The sequence below is a fragment of the Kogia breviceps genome, chromosome 19, assembly GCF_026419965.1.
Source record: "Kogia breviceps isolate mKogBre1 chromosome 19, mKogBre1 haplotype 1, whole genome shotgun sequence".
In the NCBI taxonomy this organism is placed as follows: domain Eukaryota; kingdom Metazoa; phylum Chordata; class Mammalia; order Artiodactyla; family Physeteridae; genus Kogia; species Kogia breviceps.
In genome coordinates, this window is record NC_081328.1 from 56066881 (window position 1) to 56082663 (window position 15783).

The 15783-nt window shown below is 51.6% G+C and overlaps 2 protein-coding genes across 7 annotated transcripts in view; one reads left to right on the top strand and one right to left on the bottom strand.

The window, feature by feature from the left end:
* The window catches only part of ARSG (arylsulfatase G), a 164519-nt gene that overhangs the window by 20640 nt on the left and 128096 nt on the right, over positions 1-15783 (bottom strand). The window contains exon 12 of one of the 5 annotated variants that reach the window (XM_067021164.1): positions 1464-3784. The exons of 2 other annotated variants lie outside the window; for them this stretch is intronic. In XM_067021164.1, coding sequence (XP_066877265.1) covers positions 3450-3784 — 335 coding nt within the window. In that variant the 3' untranslated portion in view covers positions 1464-3449. Of the gene's footprint in view, positions 1-1463; positions 3785-15783 lie in introns of those variants that run through there. 2 more of the 5 variants (XM_067021167.1, XR_010838174.1) reach the window with 2 other exon arrangements.
* Positions 1-15783, top strand: part of WIPI1 (WD repeat domain, phosphoinositide interacting 1) — a 27555-nt gene continuing 11772 nt past the window's right edge. Inside the window, exons 1-4 of one of the 2 annotated variants that reach the window (XM_059048547.2) lie at positions 1-186; positions 4514-4596; positions 6188-6357; positions 10079-10175. In XM_059048547.2, the coding sequence (XP_058904530.1) occupies positions 107-186; positions 4514-4596; positions 6188-6357; positions 10079-10175 (430 nt within the window). In that variant the 5' untranslated portion in view covers positions 1-106. Of the gene's footprint in view, positions 187-3642; positions 3899-4513; positions 4597-6187; positions 6358-10078; positions 10176-15783 lie in introns of those variants that run through there. The other variant, XM_067021171.1, reaches the window with a different exon arrangement.

Here is a 15783-nt window from a genome sequence, read left to right on the forward strand (position 1 = left end):
CCGGGGGCGGAGGGGTCGGGCAACCCGGCCCGCGGGGCCGGCGCCAGCGGGCTGCTGAGGTGGCTGTCGCCCTCTTGGAGCGGCGGCTTCCCGGGTCGAGCCCCCGATGGAGGCCGGGGCCGCGAACGGCCCCTCGGGCGGGGTCGAGGAGGCGCTCAGCTGCTTCTCTTTCAACCAGGACTGCACGTAAGCCGAGGCGCCTGCCCTGCCGGGAGGTGGGGGGAAAAAGTCGCGATCGGGGGTGTCGTCCAGTTGGCAACTTGTTTAGGAGGCGCGGGCCTACGCCCCCAGAGGCCTCGGCGGACGGCCGGTGCTGCCCGGACCGGTGCGGGTCCCCGGGCCGCCCCCTCGGCCTCCCCGTCCTCCAGGAGGGGGCTGAGCACCCCTGTCGCCCGCTGCCGGCCGAGAGCCAGGAGGGCCCGGCCGGGGGAGAAGGAGGGAGTTAGCCGGGGGAGTGGGGCTGAAGGAGGCCAAGGAACGTGGGGGGACGGGGGCGCGGGGTAGTGACCAAAGTGGGGGTCTGGGGAAGAAGGGGCAGAGGCCAAAGCAAAGGAGATGAGAGAGAACGGGGAAGTTGCAAGCTGACCGAAGGCGAGGTAGTTGGGGCCCAGGAAGATGCGAGTACAGGAAAAACTTTCCCATTTGTCCTTGAGCATCTCAACGTGGCATCTGGGCAGGGCCAATGACTCAGAGGCAGCCTATCCCTGCGGCCAGGCCAGCCCAGGTCCCAGCCCCAGCGCAGGGCACCTCGCCCGCCGGATCTGGGTGTCAGAAGCCTCTCCATTGCTCTCACTGTGTCTTCACGTAGCCCACTGGAGAGGCCGAGCCTCCTCTTGGGAGTCCAGGAGCCCTTTCCCGGCCCAGGCTGCCTTCCAGGAGAAGCATGAACTCCACTCTGTTGCTTTTTGACTGGATTTTTAACGTTTCACCTTGATGTTCCTATCGGGACTTTGGCCAGAGAGCCGGGAGTTGCTGAACTGTGTTTCACACATCTGGAGGATGTCCCTTAGAAGCAGACTCCTGCTCCCTTACCTCTTCATGGGATTGTTAGACACCAGCTCTGGGCACCATATGGAATAACCTCTCCCGAGTGTGCACCCAGAGCATTAGGCAGTGATGACCTCTTCCCAGCTTCCCACGTGCTGCCGTACCAGACCGCTGTGCTCCTTGTCTGGAGTCAGCTTCAGGTGTGCGTTGACCGTCTGTGCCTGGACTATGCTAATATTGAACATTCAGTGGTGTAATTAAGGCCATCGTGTACCATAAGCAACCCTGGCTTCCATTCCCTTTGTGTTTCAGTTTAAAAACACCCTATGCCAAACAATATACCTTTGTTCAAAAGAGCTGTATGTGTAATCGTGTAATCCAGTAGCTGGACAACTGGGTTAGATGAGGGACTTTCAAGCTTTCCTTGACCACAGCCCACAATAAGAAATACATATTACAGCATTACCCAATATCCAGATATAGATGTGTGTGTATACACACACACAGACACACACACATATATGCATAATATCACTGAAAAGCGATTCACAACATGCTGTTTACTCTTAATGTGTGCAATACCCTCTGGTATTTTGTGTTTCTTTTTGTTTTAAAGCCATTCGTGACTTACTAAATTATTTTCTCATGGGTTGAGAGCCACAGTTTACAAAAATGATGGTCTAGATACACTTCTGATGTTTTGTAAGAAACATTTTGCAAGAGAGGATGGCTGTTGAAATTCCTGGGTGTTTGCCTTCCCAGCTGAAAGCAGGTTAAGGAGGGGAGCTAGCTAGTTTGCTTCTTAGTAGGAAATGTTCTCAATTCTGCTTTGTAGCATTGTTTATTACATTTTTTTAAAGGGATGTTAATTTTTACTCTAGGTAAGTCCCAGCTTTCTATAGCAGTTGGATAAGAATGTTATTTTCAAAACCGTAGGGTGCTTGGGAAGCTAATTTCCTTAGTCCCTGCTGTCAGTTCTGTCTTCCTGGCTCTGCTGGGCAGCTCTGTCGCACCTCTAAATAAAAGTTTTTGTCACAGTCAGTTGCTTTGAGCCTCAGAGGGTATGACACTGGATTTTAAAGTAAGTCAAGCCCCTTGCCGAATACATTTCGGAGTGTCAGCGTGTCTTTTTCTATAAGTATAGGCCAAATTTAGGGTCCAGTTTTTCTGGAGAAGGTTAGTTAGAAGACAACTAACCTTTGGCAGTCTTCACTCATCCTTCATGCTTGGCCCTGTGCCAGACAATTTGGGTGTGTCTTTTCATTTGATTCGTGGTATGTATTTGTCCCCAATCCCATTTTCATGAGAGGGGATGAGAATTTTTTTTCTTCCCACAAAAAGGCCTTATGAATGAAAAAAGGTTTTGGTCTGAATTCCTTGATTCAGAGTGTTTTGTGGTCATGGATCAACCACTTAAAACACAACAGCGATCACACTGCCATTTCCCATATTTAAAATTCTTGTGGAGAAGAGCATATGTTTGAAAGTTATTTTAAGTTGCCAGATCTTTTGGTTAATATTATAAGACTCTAATTACAACATTTTCCCCTTACATGCAAGCTTTAGAAACCTTGGTTTGCAACTAATGCACACATATTTATGTGAAAAAAGTTTATGGGAAGAAGGTTTAGAACAGTGATCACTATGGAGTATGTATATTTTGAAGGTTTTTTTTTTGGGGGGGTGGGGGTACGCGGGCCTCTCACTGCTGTGGCCTCTCCCGTTGCGGAGCACAGGCTCCGGACGCGCAGGCGCAGCGGCCACGGCTCACGGGCCCAGCCGCTCCGCGGCACGTGGGATCCTCCCGGACTGGGGCACGAACCCGCGTCCCCTGCATCAGCAGGCGGACTCTCAACCACTGCGCCACCAGGGAGGCCCTATTTTGAAGTTTTAAGATGCGGCTGGCTGGCCTCTCTAGTTGTCGTGAGAAGCCAAGCCCCAGCTCTGAGCGCACTGTTGCCGGATGCAAACGCCTAATCCCCAGGTCAGCTGCTCAGCAGGTCGGTGGGGGGGGCGCGGGGGGGGCGACGGAGCAGAAGGGGCCAGCTTGCCGGTTAACAGCCAACTGCCTTCCCAGGGAAGAACAAGTGTTAGGGTAGGAAAAACTTCCAGCGACAATCATATGACCTTCTCGTTTTTAGGCCGGTGAAACAAGAGCCTTGGCCATCGAGGCTTGTGGCAGTAAGCTGCCTATTTTAGTCTCTGTCTCCCCGTGAAGAGGGAAGCTCACCTTTTCATACGTTTATTTTGAATGAGGGGGTTGGACTAATCGTTAGGTCTACGTGGGGCCATTTTCAAGTCCATTTCAGCGCTGACACCCCACGTCCCAGGGCTCAGGGTCTGCTGGCTTATTCTGAGGGCGCTCTGGGTAAGATTCTGGTCATCACTGAGGTGCCGAGGGCAAAGCAGGAGAGAGCTGGATAGGAATTCTCAGCTGCCGAACAAAACGGACTCATTTGCTTTCATCCTGGGGCCGAGGAAACCGGGGCGCACACTCTGTATCTATCGGTTGAAGAGTGAAAAATTAAGAAGATGAGATTCTGGCCTTCCCTGGCGGTCCAGTGGTTAAAGCTCTGCACTTCCGCTGCAGAGCACGTGGGTTTGAGTCCTGGTCGGGCAACTAAGATCCCACAGGCTGCACTGCGCGGCCAAAACCTTTTAAAAAAAGAAGACAGAACTCTTTTAGCCGCCGTTGTCCCAGAGAAGGTTAGACTCTGCTCCGCTGGTGGGCTGCAGTGCGGGCTTTGCGGAGCGGAGGATAAGGCGGAGTTCTCAACCATGGCTGCCCGTGAAAGTACTTGAATTGAAAAAAAGAGAAAGAAAGAAAGAAAAAGAAATCCAATTAAATAAAAAGCACAGGACTGGGGAAGCAGGGCAGACAGTCATCAGCATTTTCCTCAAAACTCCCCAGGTGAGTTTAATGTGCGGCCAGAGATGAGAACGACTGCTTTAAAGTATCTGAGATGCTGTCATGGAAAGTGCTGGAAGGAGCATCTGTTAAATTTTGCCTGCTAATGACCTACCGTGTCTTCTAAGATCACGTTATTTCTTTTTTAAGGAAGCAAGAAAGAAAGAAAGGAGGAAGGAAGGAGGGAGGGAGGGAAGGAAGAAGGGGAGAAGGAAGGGAGGGAGGAAAGAAGGAAGGAAAGAAAAAAAAATGTACCTCTTGGTAGCACTGTGATGAATATTGTCAAACAAGCCATTTTTCCTATTTCTGCCCAGCTGGGAAAGCATGGTCTCTGGTGGGTCTGACACTTCATTTGACGATGGAGGCCATCCAGTTTCAGGCCTCTTAACCATTTCACATGTTTGTATGTAGCTGTCTTTGACTTCTTCCTTTCGACTGGATCTGCCCACCTGACAAGGCATGCTTGCTTCACCGTCTAGAAAGTGATCCAGTGGCTCCTGAGGCTGTATGTTTCTCTGTCCCCTATGAGGCTAGAGGGACGGAGGGTGTCTCTCTTCAGACACACCTGTGGTTGGACCCAGTACCTGTTGTCATCCCAGGCTGTCCTTGCCTTCACAGATCCCTTGCGATTGGAACCAAATCTGGTTATAAGCTGTTTTCTTTGAGTTCTGTGGAGCAGCTGGGCCACGTCCACGGAAGCAGTAAGTGTGTGTGTGTGAGAGTCTCAGGGCCCGAGCCCTCCCTCGAGACGCTGCGCTGGGGCGCTCCGCAGCTTTCTGCACTTGCCCCCATTAACCCTCAAACTTACAGAGTCAGTATTTTTTCAGATTTAAATATAAATCATTCTCTCCACTTGCTTTAAAAAAAAAACCACCATGAAACACTAGTAAGATTTGGCAATAGCTTGAGTAACATTCTCTTTTTACATTAAGAAATCCTTTGAAACTGTATCGTTGACAGTTTTTCGTATGCTCATATGCACGGTCATCAGTTTTTATAATTGTCGAACTTTAAGTTCACTTATGATTTTTTTTTTTTTTTGCCCTTTTATTGGCACTGTAGAATAGTGGTAACATTCATTCAGTCATGGAAGTATTTTCCTTTTTTTTTTTTTTTTTTTTTTTTTGCGGTACGCGGGCCTCTCGCTGTCGCGGCCTCTCCCGTTGCGGAGCACAGGCTCCGGACGCGCAGGTTCAGCGGCCATGGCTCACGGGCCCAGCCGCTCCGCGGCACGTGGGATCCTCCCGGACCGGGGCGCGAACCCGCGTCCCCTGCATCGGCAGGCGGACTCTCAACCGCTGCGCCACCAGGGAAGCCCTCCTTGTTTTAATAAAGCAGTAGTCTCCCATTCACAGAGTCCATATCAAAGACATTGAAGTACTTGTAGTGAATATTAAAAACAAGTCCAACTTAGAAATGCGCCTCTCTCATTGTCTCAGGGAAGGTTGTTGTTTATGCCACCATCATATTGACGAAAACACACTCTTTGGATTTCCTGGAAAGAAAGTGGCTTGGCAAATAATATCTTAGGCTCCCGATTCATTTGTAAGATGTTATTTTTATTATAACATTTTTGTGAAGATTCTGCTCTGTACCTGTCCTGCGTTGTTCCCTGTGGGACTTGCTGGAGCCCAAGAAAGGCCGCCATGTGAAAAGAATGTCCCCAGAAAGACACGGAGGCCTCCTGTCTACAGGAGCTCAGGAGGCTTCCCGATTTGCCTCTTCCCTGGTACAGAAGAACTTCTCTGGTCATAACACAGATGTCCGGGGTATTATCAACAGGAAAGGGATTCCGGAGAGAGTCAGGGAGCCCAGCAAGACGGGCAGGAGGCACAGAATTCACTGTGTTCCTGTCCCCTCCCCTCCACCATCACGGTGGCACCTGCACCTTTTAGCAACAGGGACCAGGAGAATTCCGAAAGCAGAGCCTCCCGACAGAGTGGTTGCCCCTTGGAAACCTCTCGTGGAGAAAGAGTGGGATTGATCCAAACCTCCCAGATATGTTCTGCAGAGAGAGCAGCGGCCCCGGGGGCGGGGCTGTGGTTCCAGCCGCAGAGGGCATCCGGGGATGCTCTGGAAGGCCAGCTTTATGTTCTGGTCACCGCGGTCTGCCTGATTGTCGGTCGATCGTGGAAAGGGCTTGGGAACTTGGGAAACGGGTAACAGTTCACTGTCGAGGGAAGGGGCGGGGAAAGTCTGCGAGCCGGCGGGAAGGGAGGGAGGACCCCGGGGAGGCCGGCGGGCTGACGTCTGCGTCCCCTCGGCCGCCTCCCCGCCCCCGCCCGCCCGCAGATGACATCCCCGACGTCTGCATCGTGGAGCGCCTCTTCTCCAGCAGTCTGGTGGTGGTGGTAAGCCACGCGAAGCCTCGCCAGATGAACGTCTACCACTTCAAGAAGGGCACCGAGATCTGCAGCTACAGCTACTCCAGTAACGTCTTGTCCATCAGGCTGAACCGGCAGGTAAGGGGCTGGGGCCTCCCTCCGGGTCGCAAGGCTCCCGCCGCTGGGGACCAAGGAGAAAGAGGAGCATCTCTCGGGATGGTCATCTCTCGCCAGGATCCAGCTCTGTCGGGGGTTTTAAAACTCAGGCCGAGGATCATGGGGACATGGTTTGAGTCTACGCCACACACTTGTCTCGGTGGCGAGACCGCCCGGATGGCCCCTGGGCCCCGGTCCTTCCGCCTGGTGTGATTTCTCAAACATCCGCCACTGGCTAGGCGAACGCTGTCTCCCTGGAGCCAGGCTGGGTGGAACCCTGGCCCAGAATCTGTCCCGTGAGCCACTGCAGGGGCACCTCAAACCAGAGGGATGCCCTTCTTGTTTGGGCCCTAGATGGTGGCATTCCTTGCCGGCTGGTGGTCACGCCCGTCAGAATAAGCTCCTGGAGAGAAAGCGTGGTACCCCTGGGTTAGTGCTGAAGCCAGTCTGCGAAACTGCCCCTTCGCTTGCTGGGACCGAGTCCCGGCTGCTCCTTTTCTTTCTCCCGGCTAACCCTTGAAGATGTTTCTGGTGGCGTTTTCTTTGTTGGAGGAAGGGTTAGTCTTATCTCAAACATGCAAATTACATGCTTTTGAAAACTGTAAGTTCCTGTTGCATAAGCATTTGGGGGTATCAGCCGAGTTTCCCTTGAATTATTATATTTTAGATCCTATGAGGGCAGCGACTGTATCCATTTTACTCGCTACAGCAAAGGCCTGGTAGAAAAGACAGTGCCCAGCAGAAGAATGCTCAGTGAATACCTGTTTCCTGGCTGCCTATTAAATACAAAACCAAGTAAATCGGTTCTTTATATATGACCGAGCAGATCTGTGTATTCAATGAAATATTCCCAGCGTGCTGGAGGTCCTTGCCTTCACTGAGGACATCGTTTGCTCCTTTGTACCTAAACTGTTAAGTGCATACTTTTTTTTTTTTAAACAAATGAGACAAAGTGCTGCCTAAAGTTTATGAGAAGAAGGAGAGAGTGTTTCTTTGGGCTGATCCACTATTTTGACTGCCTACCCATTCAAGTCTGTATAAAGCAGGGTGGTAGAAAATGGCCTGAGAAATAGAATACGGCGTTTTTTAAAAGCAGGGAGTAGCGGGAGATAAAGAAGATAAGCCCAGTTCTTGGCAAGAGAGGGAGAGGCAGTTTGAGGGTTTTCAACTTGAAGGCTTTTAGGCACAATCCTTGGCTCCAGCGCCGTCTCTGAAATGTCTTGGTTGCAACCTTAAATTTCTTTGCAGGACCTCTTCTCTTTGCACACTGTGGACAGCCAGGGTATAAAAATTAACACTGTTTAGGCAAGTATCCCGTAAAGATCAGAGCCCGCAAATGGTATCCACGGTGTTTATTTCTATAATGTCTCTCCTGCTTGCTCTCTGATATTTCCATCAGCAAATGGGACTGTTAACATCTCGGTGCCACCCTCTCCTCAATAAAACACTCATTAATTTCAAAGCTCCCTGCCGCATCTCCTAAGAACATCACGGCACCTAGAGCTTCTCTGCTGTTCACAGCCCAGCCAACTGGACCCCGGGCCAAGCAAGGCTCTCTTCCTTTAGCATCTCTTCCTTTAGCATCTCTTCTGCTAAGAAGATGTTTTGAAACAGGTCTGGGAAGTCTTCGGGGTTTGATGCTCTTAAAAACATTCAGATCTGGGACTCCACTTGTGGTTTACGGGGCTGCTAGTGTGCCCCCCCTGCCACGCCCCCCGAGGGTGGGAAAATAGAGGCTGCTCTGCCTATTTCATCAGGCCCTCAGGCTGTGCAGTACCTTTCTGAAACACAGGGAAAAGGTCCAGGATTTGTGTGGGGACTTAAGAAGAAAGAAAACCCCTGTTATCCTCTGAATCTGTAGAAAGGAAGAATATTCAGTAATTGTGATCTGTTTCATTTTTAGTCGCTGGTAATCCCCTTCTACTAATAGAGGAGAGTTATTCTGTGGAAAAATGACAATAAACCAGATGTATCTGGATTTGTAAATGTCCACAGTTCTTTGACCATCCGTTCGGAGGGGCCCTCGTTGCCCAGATGGAGATTGATTGGATGGAAGCCTCCAGGGCAGACACTGTAAATAATTTTTTAGCTGACAAAAGGAGTTTTTGCTTCTAGGACCGAGACAAGTAGATGAGAGCCAGGGAGCGACAGGGTTCTGCTGGGACCGGAGACTTGATGCGCTCATCCCAGGAACGAGCCCTCACGTGGAACAGAGACGAAGCGCCTCCTCTTTGCCCCTCGCTGTTCTCTCTGTGTTTCTCTTGGGTGGGGGGGTGACCTGAAATCCGGCCGAGAGGACCACAGAGCAGATGGTACTCTAAGAGCTGGTGGGGAAAGAGGCGGACGAGGCCAGAGAAGCTAGGAGTGGAGGCTGCCCCTGCAGGAAGGGGCATGTGGTGAAGACCCCGTATTCTGGGGTCGCACGTGGGGCTCGGGGTGGGGACACAGGAGCGAACCCGAACCCACACACGTCAACAAGCACAGAGCACTCTAGTCCAAACAGGCGAAAGGTAAATCAGGGACTGTATATTTTACAGAGGAGCACCGATATATGCCATCTACTTGGAGACCCTGTTAGAATCTTTTTTGTCACCCCTCTGCACCCAGCACTGTGGCCACAGAGCCTTAAATAAACCTGAGAAAAGTGTTGCAATGTTAATCTTTCTGCTTGGTTCAAGTGACAGTCTCCCGAAACATTCTGAGCTGGGAAAACAGCATCGCAGGCTTTTCCCCCAAGGGGAACCCACCGCTTCTTAGTGGTATTTTTAGGTCCCTCCCTTTCCAAGAGCCGTTGTTCCCTGGGGTGAGGGGATCTGGCCCGGGAGCAGTGGTCCTCACGTCTGGGGTCCGTGTTGAAACCCCCCTGAACGCGGGTCTCCAGGCAGAGCCCAGGCCTTGCCCCGGGACGCCAGGCACCCATCAGAGTCTGAGAAGCGCCGGCCTGAAGGAAGCCGAGGCGGCAGGAGCAGGGGGGCGGAGGGCTGTGGGGGCCAGTAGCCCCTGGACCGAAAGCCCCTTCCCGAGGGCCCCGCACTCGCACCCAGCACCTGCCCTGTGCTGAGCCGGGCACTCTGCTCCTCTAGGCACCTGGCGCCTTAACCCCGAGGCCGGCTTCCACGGGGCCCTCGGAAAGAGACTTGAAACCTGACAAGTTTCCTTTGAAGAAAAAGAGAAGGGTGTCGGGGCTGGAGAGAGCGCACACGAGTGGGTCTGGGCGAGCGTTTGGGTGGATCGTAGTTCGAGCTGGCCGCCACTTGGGGAGGGGAACGTAACCCCGGGAGGTGCGGAGGAAGCCAAGGAACCCACATCCGGACAGGAAGGCACTTGGCTCTGAACGTCGAACGGGGCCCGTCTCATGGGAAGAGGGGAACCGAGGTTACCCGGAAGTGTCTTCAGTGGCAAAGGCGGTCTGACCAGGAAGTGTCCAGGATCCCCGGACGGAGGAGAGGGGAAAGTACAAAAACAGAAACAAAAACAAAAACAAGAAGGAAATCTCGACTTCTAAAGGGAATTTCCAAAGACCCTGCATTTAGTGCTTCTGTCCAGGTGCGCACGTAACGTAAGCTTCAGGTCAATCGTGAAAATTCCACCCCCTCGGCTTAGAATCGAGTTAGGATTCACAGGAAAGAGGGGGGATCTCGGGATGGTCGGCCCCTTTTCGAGGAATCAGCCCCAATAGATTGATGGGTCTGTGTGATTTCAGAGGCTGCTCGTTTGCCTGGAGGAGTCCATTTACATTCACAACATTAAAGACATGAAGCTTTTGAAGACCATCCTGGATATTCCTCCAAACCCGACAGGTGAGCCCCAGCCCAGACCGGGTGCCCCCAAATCTCGTGTCCGGGTTTTCCTTTGCACCAGCTGTGTTTCCACCCAAATTGCTTCCACCTTCATTGCTTTATAAATCTTCGTGGTGTTTGCCTTGAAGCTTTGTCTTAACGGCGGCAGATTCAGATTATATTAGGCCTTGCCTCCTGCAGGAGGGCCGTGTGACCTTCCCTGCAGCCTGGGAGAAACTCCTTTCCCCTGGGACCCGTCCTCAGCAAACGCGTCAGAGCATTTGGGCAGACACGTAGGAGATGGCCTGCGTCTGCCGTTGCAAGGTCCTCACCCCTAGCTACCTTTGCTGGTTGGTCAGTATAGAGCGGACGTCATAATCAGAAGTGGTTTCTACCTGACCGGGAGACAGACCATCCAAACCGAAAAGAAGTGTGTTTTCTTAGGTTGCAGACAGTTCTCCCTACATGCGTGATATGCTAGGAGGTTGGACTGTATTAAATTCTCAGATGTGACACTGTTCAATACATTTTCCTGATTGAAGAATGGGAGCAGCTAGGATTGGTCAGGTTGAAATGGCAGACGATGACATTCCGTGAATCCTGGCGGCGGAAGTAAACGAGAAGGGAGTGGTGCGGTGGGACGGGGGCCACCACACCAGGACAGCTTGTGGATCTGATGATGTCAGGGCAGTGTGTGTAAATCGCACGCACTCCGGCTTCGTATCGTTAAATGATTACTTCAGTTCACTGCGGTTTTCTAATTCGTTGACTTCCACCGAATTTCAAGATCCCTGTGACCCGACCTCAGTCACCTAGACTCTTTGAGCCTCAGTTTCCTCACCTGTAAAATGGAATAGTAACCCCCGTCTCACAGGGGTGGCGTCTGTGGCGGTGACCTGCTCACGGCCTGCTGGGCAGTAATTCCTCCTCTGGCCTCATTTCCTTGTCTCCATCTGAGTTATACAGATGGCCCTTGCTGTTGACTTCAGTGCTTGAAAATTTCAGTCCTGACAAAACAGTACTGTATTTGAAAAGATCACAGCCATTGAGGCCGTTAGAAAGCTCTGTGGGAGAACGACCTTAAAGCCTCTTTCACGGGCTTCCCTGGTGGCGCAACGGTTGAGAGTCCGCCTGCCGATGCAGGGGACGCGGGTTCGTGCCCCGGTCCGGGAGGATCCCACGTGCCGCGGAGCGGCTGGGCCCGTGAGCCATGGCCGCTGAGCCCGCGCGTCCGGAGCCTGTGCTCCGCGACGGGAGAGGCCACAGCAGTGAGAGGCCCGCGTACCGCAAAAAAAAAAAAAAAAAAAAAAAAAAGCCTGTTTCACAAGTGGCGGGTGGTAAGTGAAGGAACCGTGGCCGGGGACAGGGGTGGGGGGTTAGTTTTGTTTGGGGCTGTCTTTCAGGAATGAGAGGTTGAACTAACCTGGAAAAGTGTTTATTGCAGACGTGCTACGTGCCCGGGACCATAGTAGGCACTGTAGGTACAGACCACACACCAGGAACCCCAAACCCTTGGGACATGGTGCACGAGTGCCCTGACGTCTTTGGAAGGTTTGGGACCCCGGGGCTGACAGCTGAAAGGAAGATGTGCTCCTCTGACGGGGCGAGGGGGGCGAGTGGGGTCTGGGCAGAACCCACCAGAGCCGCGGGCCTGGGCTGGACCCTGGCGGCTTTGGACAGGGGACAGCTCAGGGGGGCAGGGGACATGCCAGGTGAGCAGGGACGTTCCAGGCAGGCAGGGGACATCTCAGGCGGGCAGGGGACATCCCAGGTGGGCAGAAAGCTCACAAGCTGCCTGTGACTCTCCGTTTCTTTGAAAGGAGGGGAGCCAGGCACCGTCAGCGGCCTTTCGAGAGGGCGTCCCATGGGCCAGGGAAGCCGTCAGCCCCCCTCACTCCTGCGGTCACACCCTCAGCCGCTCAGCCCAGGGGATGGTGCTGCTTGCCTTCAGGGCCAAACCTGTTCCTCCCGCGAAAAGCCCGTCTCCTCTTAACTTTGAGCAAATGCAGCCATTTGTCTTAGCTCAGAAAACGCACCGATGGCCTCAGTTTTGCAGTTTAAACAGGGAGAAAGGAGGTTTGCAGGTGCAGGGCCATTTGTGCTTCCTGTTAGGATGTGTGCGCCTCCCAAAGGGAATCGTTTGATCTCAAGACAACTTAGAAATGATGGGAGGTGTCCTCAGGTAAACATTACCAGTGGGCTGGGGGAGAGATTTGGCCTTTCCTTCTGAAAGACCAGGGATGGGTTGAAAGACCAAGACGTGTGTCTTATTACACCTTTGACGTTCTTTGGAGAGAGAGGCCAAGACGACTTCAAATGCTGACGCGTTTATAACCATCCTCTCAGCTTCCCCTGAGCTCTTCCTGCTTCGGTAAAAGGAGGATGATCCTTTTCACTTACCGCTGAGGGTTATTATGCGGAGGACTCCCCGAGGGCGGGGAGGGGCTGAGAGCGAAGTCCCATCTGCTGGGCACACGAGGCTCGGCCAGGCTCGCCCGCCAGCCGGTTCCATGCATCATGTCCCTCTCCAGCCAGGAGGGCAGGCTCGGGACAGGTCAGAGTTGCCCTGCAGTGACATGACCCGTCCCTCGCTCAAGGACCCCCAGCAGACTCTGAGCCTCCCAGACCACGAAGACGAGATCCTCAGAGGCCCGGAGTCTCCTTTATTTGTTCCCACCCTCTCGTGTATTTTCTGAACAAAAAACTGTAAGATGGAAGCTCTGGCCCCTGATTTGATGAATCTTCACGGTTGCACAAGGAGATGTGGGGCCTCTTGGCTGACTGGCTCAGCCACACAAATTCTGAATGTCTTCTGACTGTGTGAACTACCAATACGGGATGTACACAGAGTCCTGTCATTGCCTCACGCTCAGGACCGGTCGCGCCTGTAAATTTCCTTCCTTCTGTCTGTTTGTGTCATGCCCATTCCTGTTGTGTCAAAGCCTGCAGGCTGCTTCCTTTAAAGGGTTTGGCCAGACCCGGCTCCAAGTTAATTTCCTGCTAGCACAGCAGTCTGTGCCCTGAGCAGCGGAAGGTGGAAATCTCCATAAAAACATCCGCCAACGGCAGAACTTGGGATGCTGTCGGTCTTACAGGCTTTCACGGAATATTGGGGGAGCAGAGTCTGCACCACACAGCAATGTGTATAATGGGGCAGAGCGGCCGTTTATTCCCCAGTGAGCGCTCTTTCTGAAAATGTAATGCAGGTGTGGTAAATGGCAGCATAGAGCATCTGTAAGTACGGAGACGATTTCTCTCCTTTCTGTGTTTAAAAACTGGAAAGCATATTCCATTAATCCCAGAGGGAACTGCATTTTATAAATCACTGTTAACTTGCTTTAAGTTTGACATACAATACTGTAAATACCAAGGTAAGAATGATTTAGAATCACAGGACTTCCTTCTAATTCCAGCCGATGGTGCCCCTGGTTCTTGAATGGAAATCAGGCATATTTTTCTTCTCCAGCTGCAGAAGGGTTACAGCCAAACCATTTCAGTGGAATTCCAGCTGACCATGATTTATGAAAATGTGTGTCAAGTCTGAAGTCCAAAAGCCACATCAAAACCTAACTCCTTATATTTAAAAAAAAGAAAAAGGCCAGAAGAAAATATACTCAAATATTGAGCATAGTGAAAAGCCTCTGAGTTTTAGAATTATGGGTGCTTTTTTTTCTCTTTCTTTATATTTTCTGGGCTCTACAAATTTTTTATACTACCGCTTTTATATTATAAAATAATATCAAAGAAAAGGCTGGCACTTCCCCGGTGGCGCAGTGGTTAAGAATCCACCTGCCAATGCAGAGGACACGGGTTCGAGCCCTGGTCCGGGAAGATCCCACATGCCACGAAGCAACTAAGCCTGTGCGCCACAGCTACTGAGCCTGAGCTCTAGAGCCTGCGAGCCACAACTACTGAGCCCACCAGCCACAACTACTGAAGCCCGCACGCCTAGAGCCCGTGCTCCACAACAAGAGAAGCCACTGCAATGAGAAGCCCGCGCACCGCAACGAAGAGTAGCCCCCGCTCGTTGCAACTAGAGAAAGCCCGCACGCAGCAACGAAGACCCAACGCAGCCATAAATAAATAAATAAAATAAATAAATTTTAAAAAAGAAAAAAAAGAAAAGGCTCATTTCCCTTCCTATAAAGGGTTTCAGGGGACACTTGTGACAGAAACAGAAGATCAGTAGAACGGGAATATCTAAGCCTATAGCAAAGTCTTCCTACTCTCCTTGGGGGCTTCACAAGAAATCAAGTGCATTCTTAGAGCTGGGTGGACCTGTCTGAGAACTGGACCACAGGAAGCCAAAGGAGCTCACGTTCAGCATTTCTGGGGACCGTCATTAAGTTGCAAAGGTTGGCACGCGTGGCCCCTTGGCTACATTCAGGTGGGCTGGCCGAGGTGCGAGCCAGAGGCAGAGAGCTGTCAGGTACGTGGTTACGTGGCAGGGTGTACCTGCCCTCGCCACCATCCTTGGTCCCTTCCTGTCAGAATCTCGTGTCAGCTCACTCTCCATTATGTGTTACAGGAAGTTCCATGTTAGCTGAAGAAGTTTAAGCTTCCTTCCTTTCTGTAAATATTTACATTTTAATATACAACTCTGAAGGTCACCTCACACCTATTAGACTGGCTCTTATCAAAAAGACAAGTGTTGGCGAGGGTGTGGAGAAAAGGGAGCCCTCGTGCACTGTTGGGGGGAATGTAAATCGGTGCAGCCGCTGTGGAGGACAGTGTGGAGGATGCTCAAAAAACTAAAAACTGAGCTACCTTATGAGTAAGCAATCCCACTTCTGGGTATTTATCCAAAGAAAACGGAGACGCTAACTCAAAAAGATATCTGCAGCCCAATGTTCATTGCAGCAATATTTACAACAGGCAAGACATGGGAACAACCTAAGTGTCCATCGATGGATGAGTGGATAAAGAAGGTGTGCCGTATAGCTATAACGGAATACTACTCAGCCATGAAAAAGGATGAAATCTCACCACTGTAATGACGTGGATGGACCTTGAGGGCATCACTCTACGTGAATTCAGTCAGGCAGAGAAAGACAAATACCATATGATCTCACCTATATGTGGAATCTTCAAACAAGCTCTCAGATGCAGAGGACAGACTGGTGGTTACCAGAGGCTGGGGGTCAGGGGGAAGAGAAGTGTGAAATGGTTGAATGGGGTCAAAAGGTACAAACTAACAGTTAAAAAATAAGTCATGGGGGTGTAACATTCAGCAAAACTGAGAAGGCATGAGTGGTCTCTCCTAAGGCCGGGTGACCCTGTACCGGCGAGAGGGCTGCAGGAAGCCTGCAGGAAAGGGTGCTACGCTGTCACCCTCCTCCCACAGCTGCCTGGCAGGTGATAAGCGCACAGCCCGGTGGGTCCTCGGCAAAGCCCGAGCAGGAGGTCAGAACTTGGTTCCCATTCTCGATGTTTGCTTTTGTTTTAACCTCTGCTCTGCCCCCAACAGATGAGGGTCAGGTCCATTTGAGCCTGATCTGAAGTTTCTCTTATGCTTTTACAAGAAACCCATTTAACAGACTAACTTGTAACAAAGCTACCTTTTCTATTTAAAAAGGGCCTCTCTTGCCTGATCTCGAAGTTCCTATTCTAGTAATGCTTCTGGTTCGGG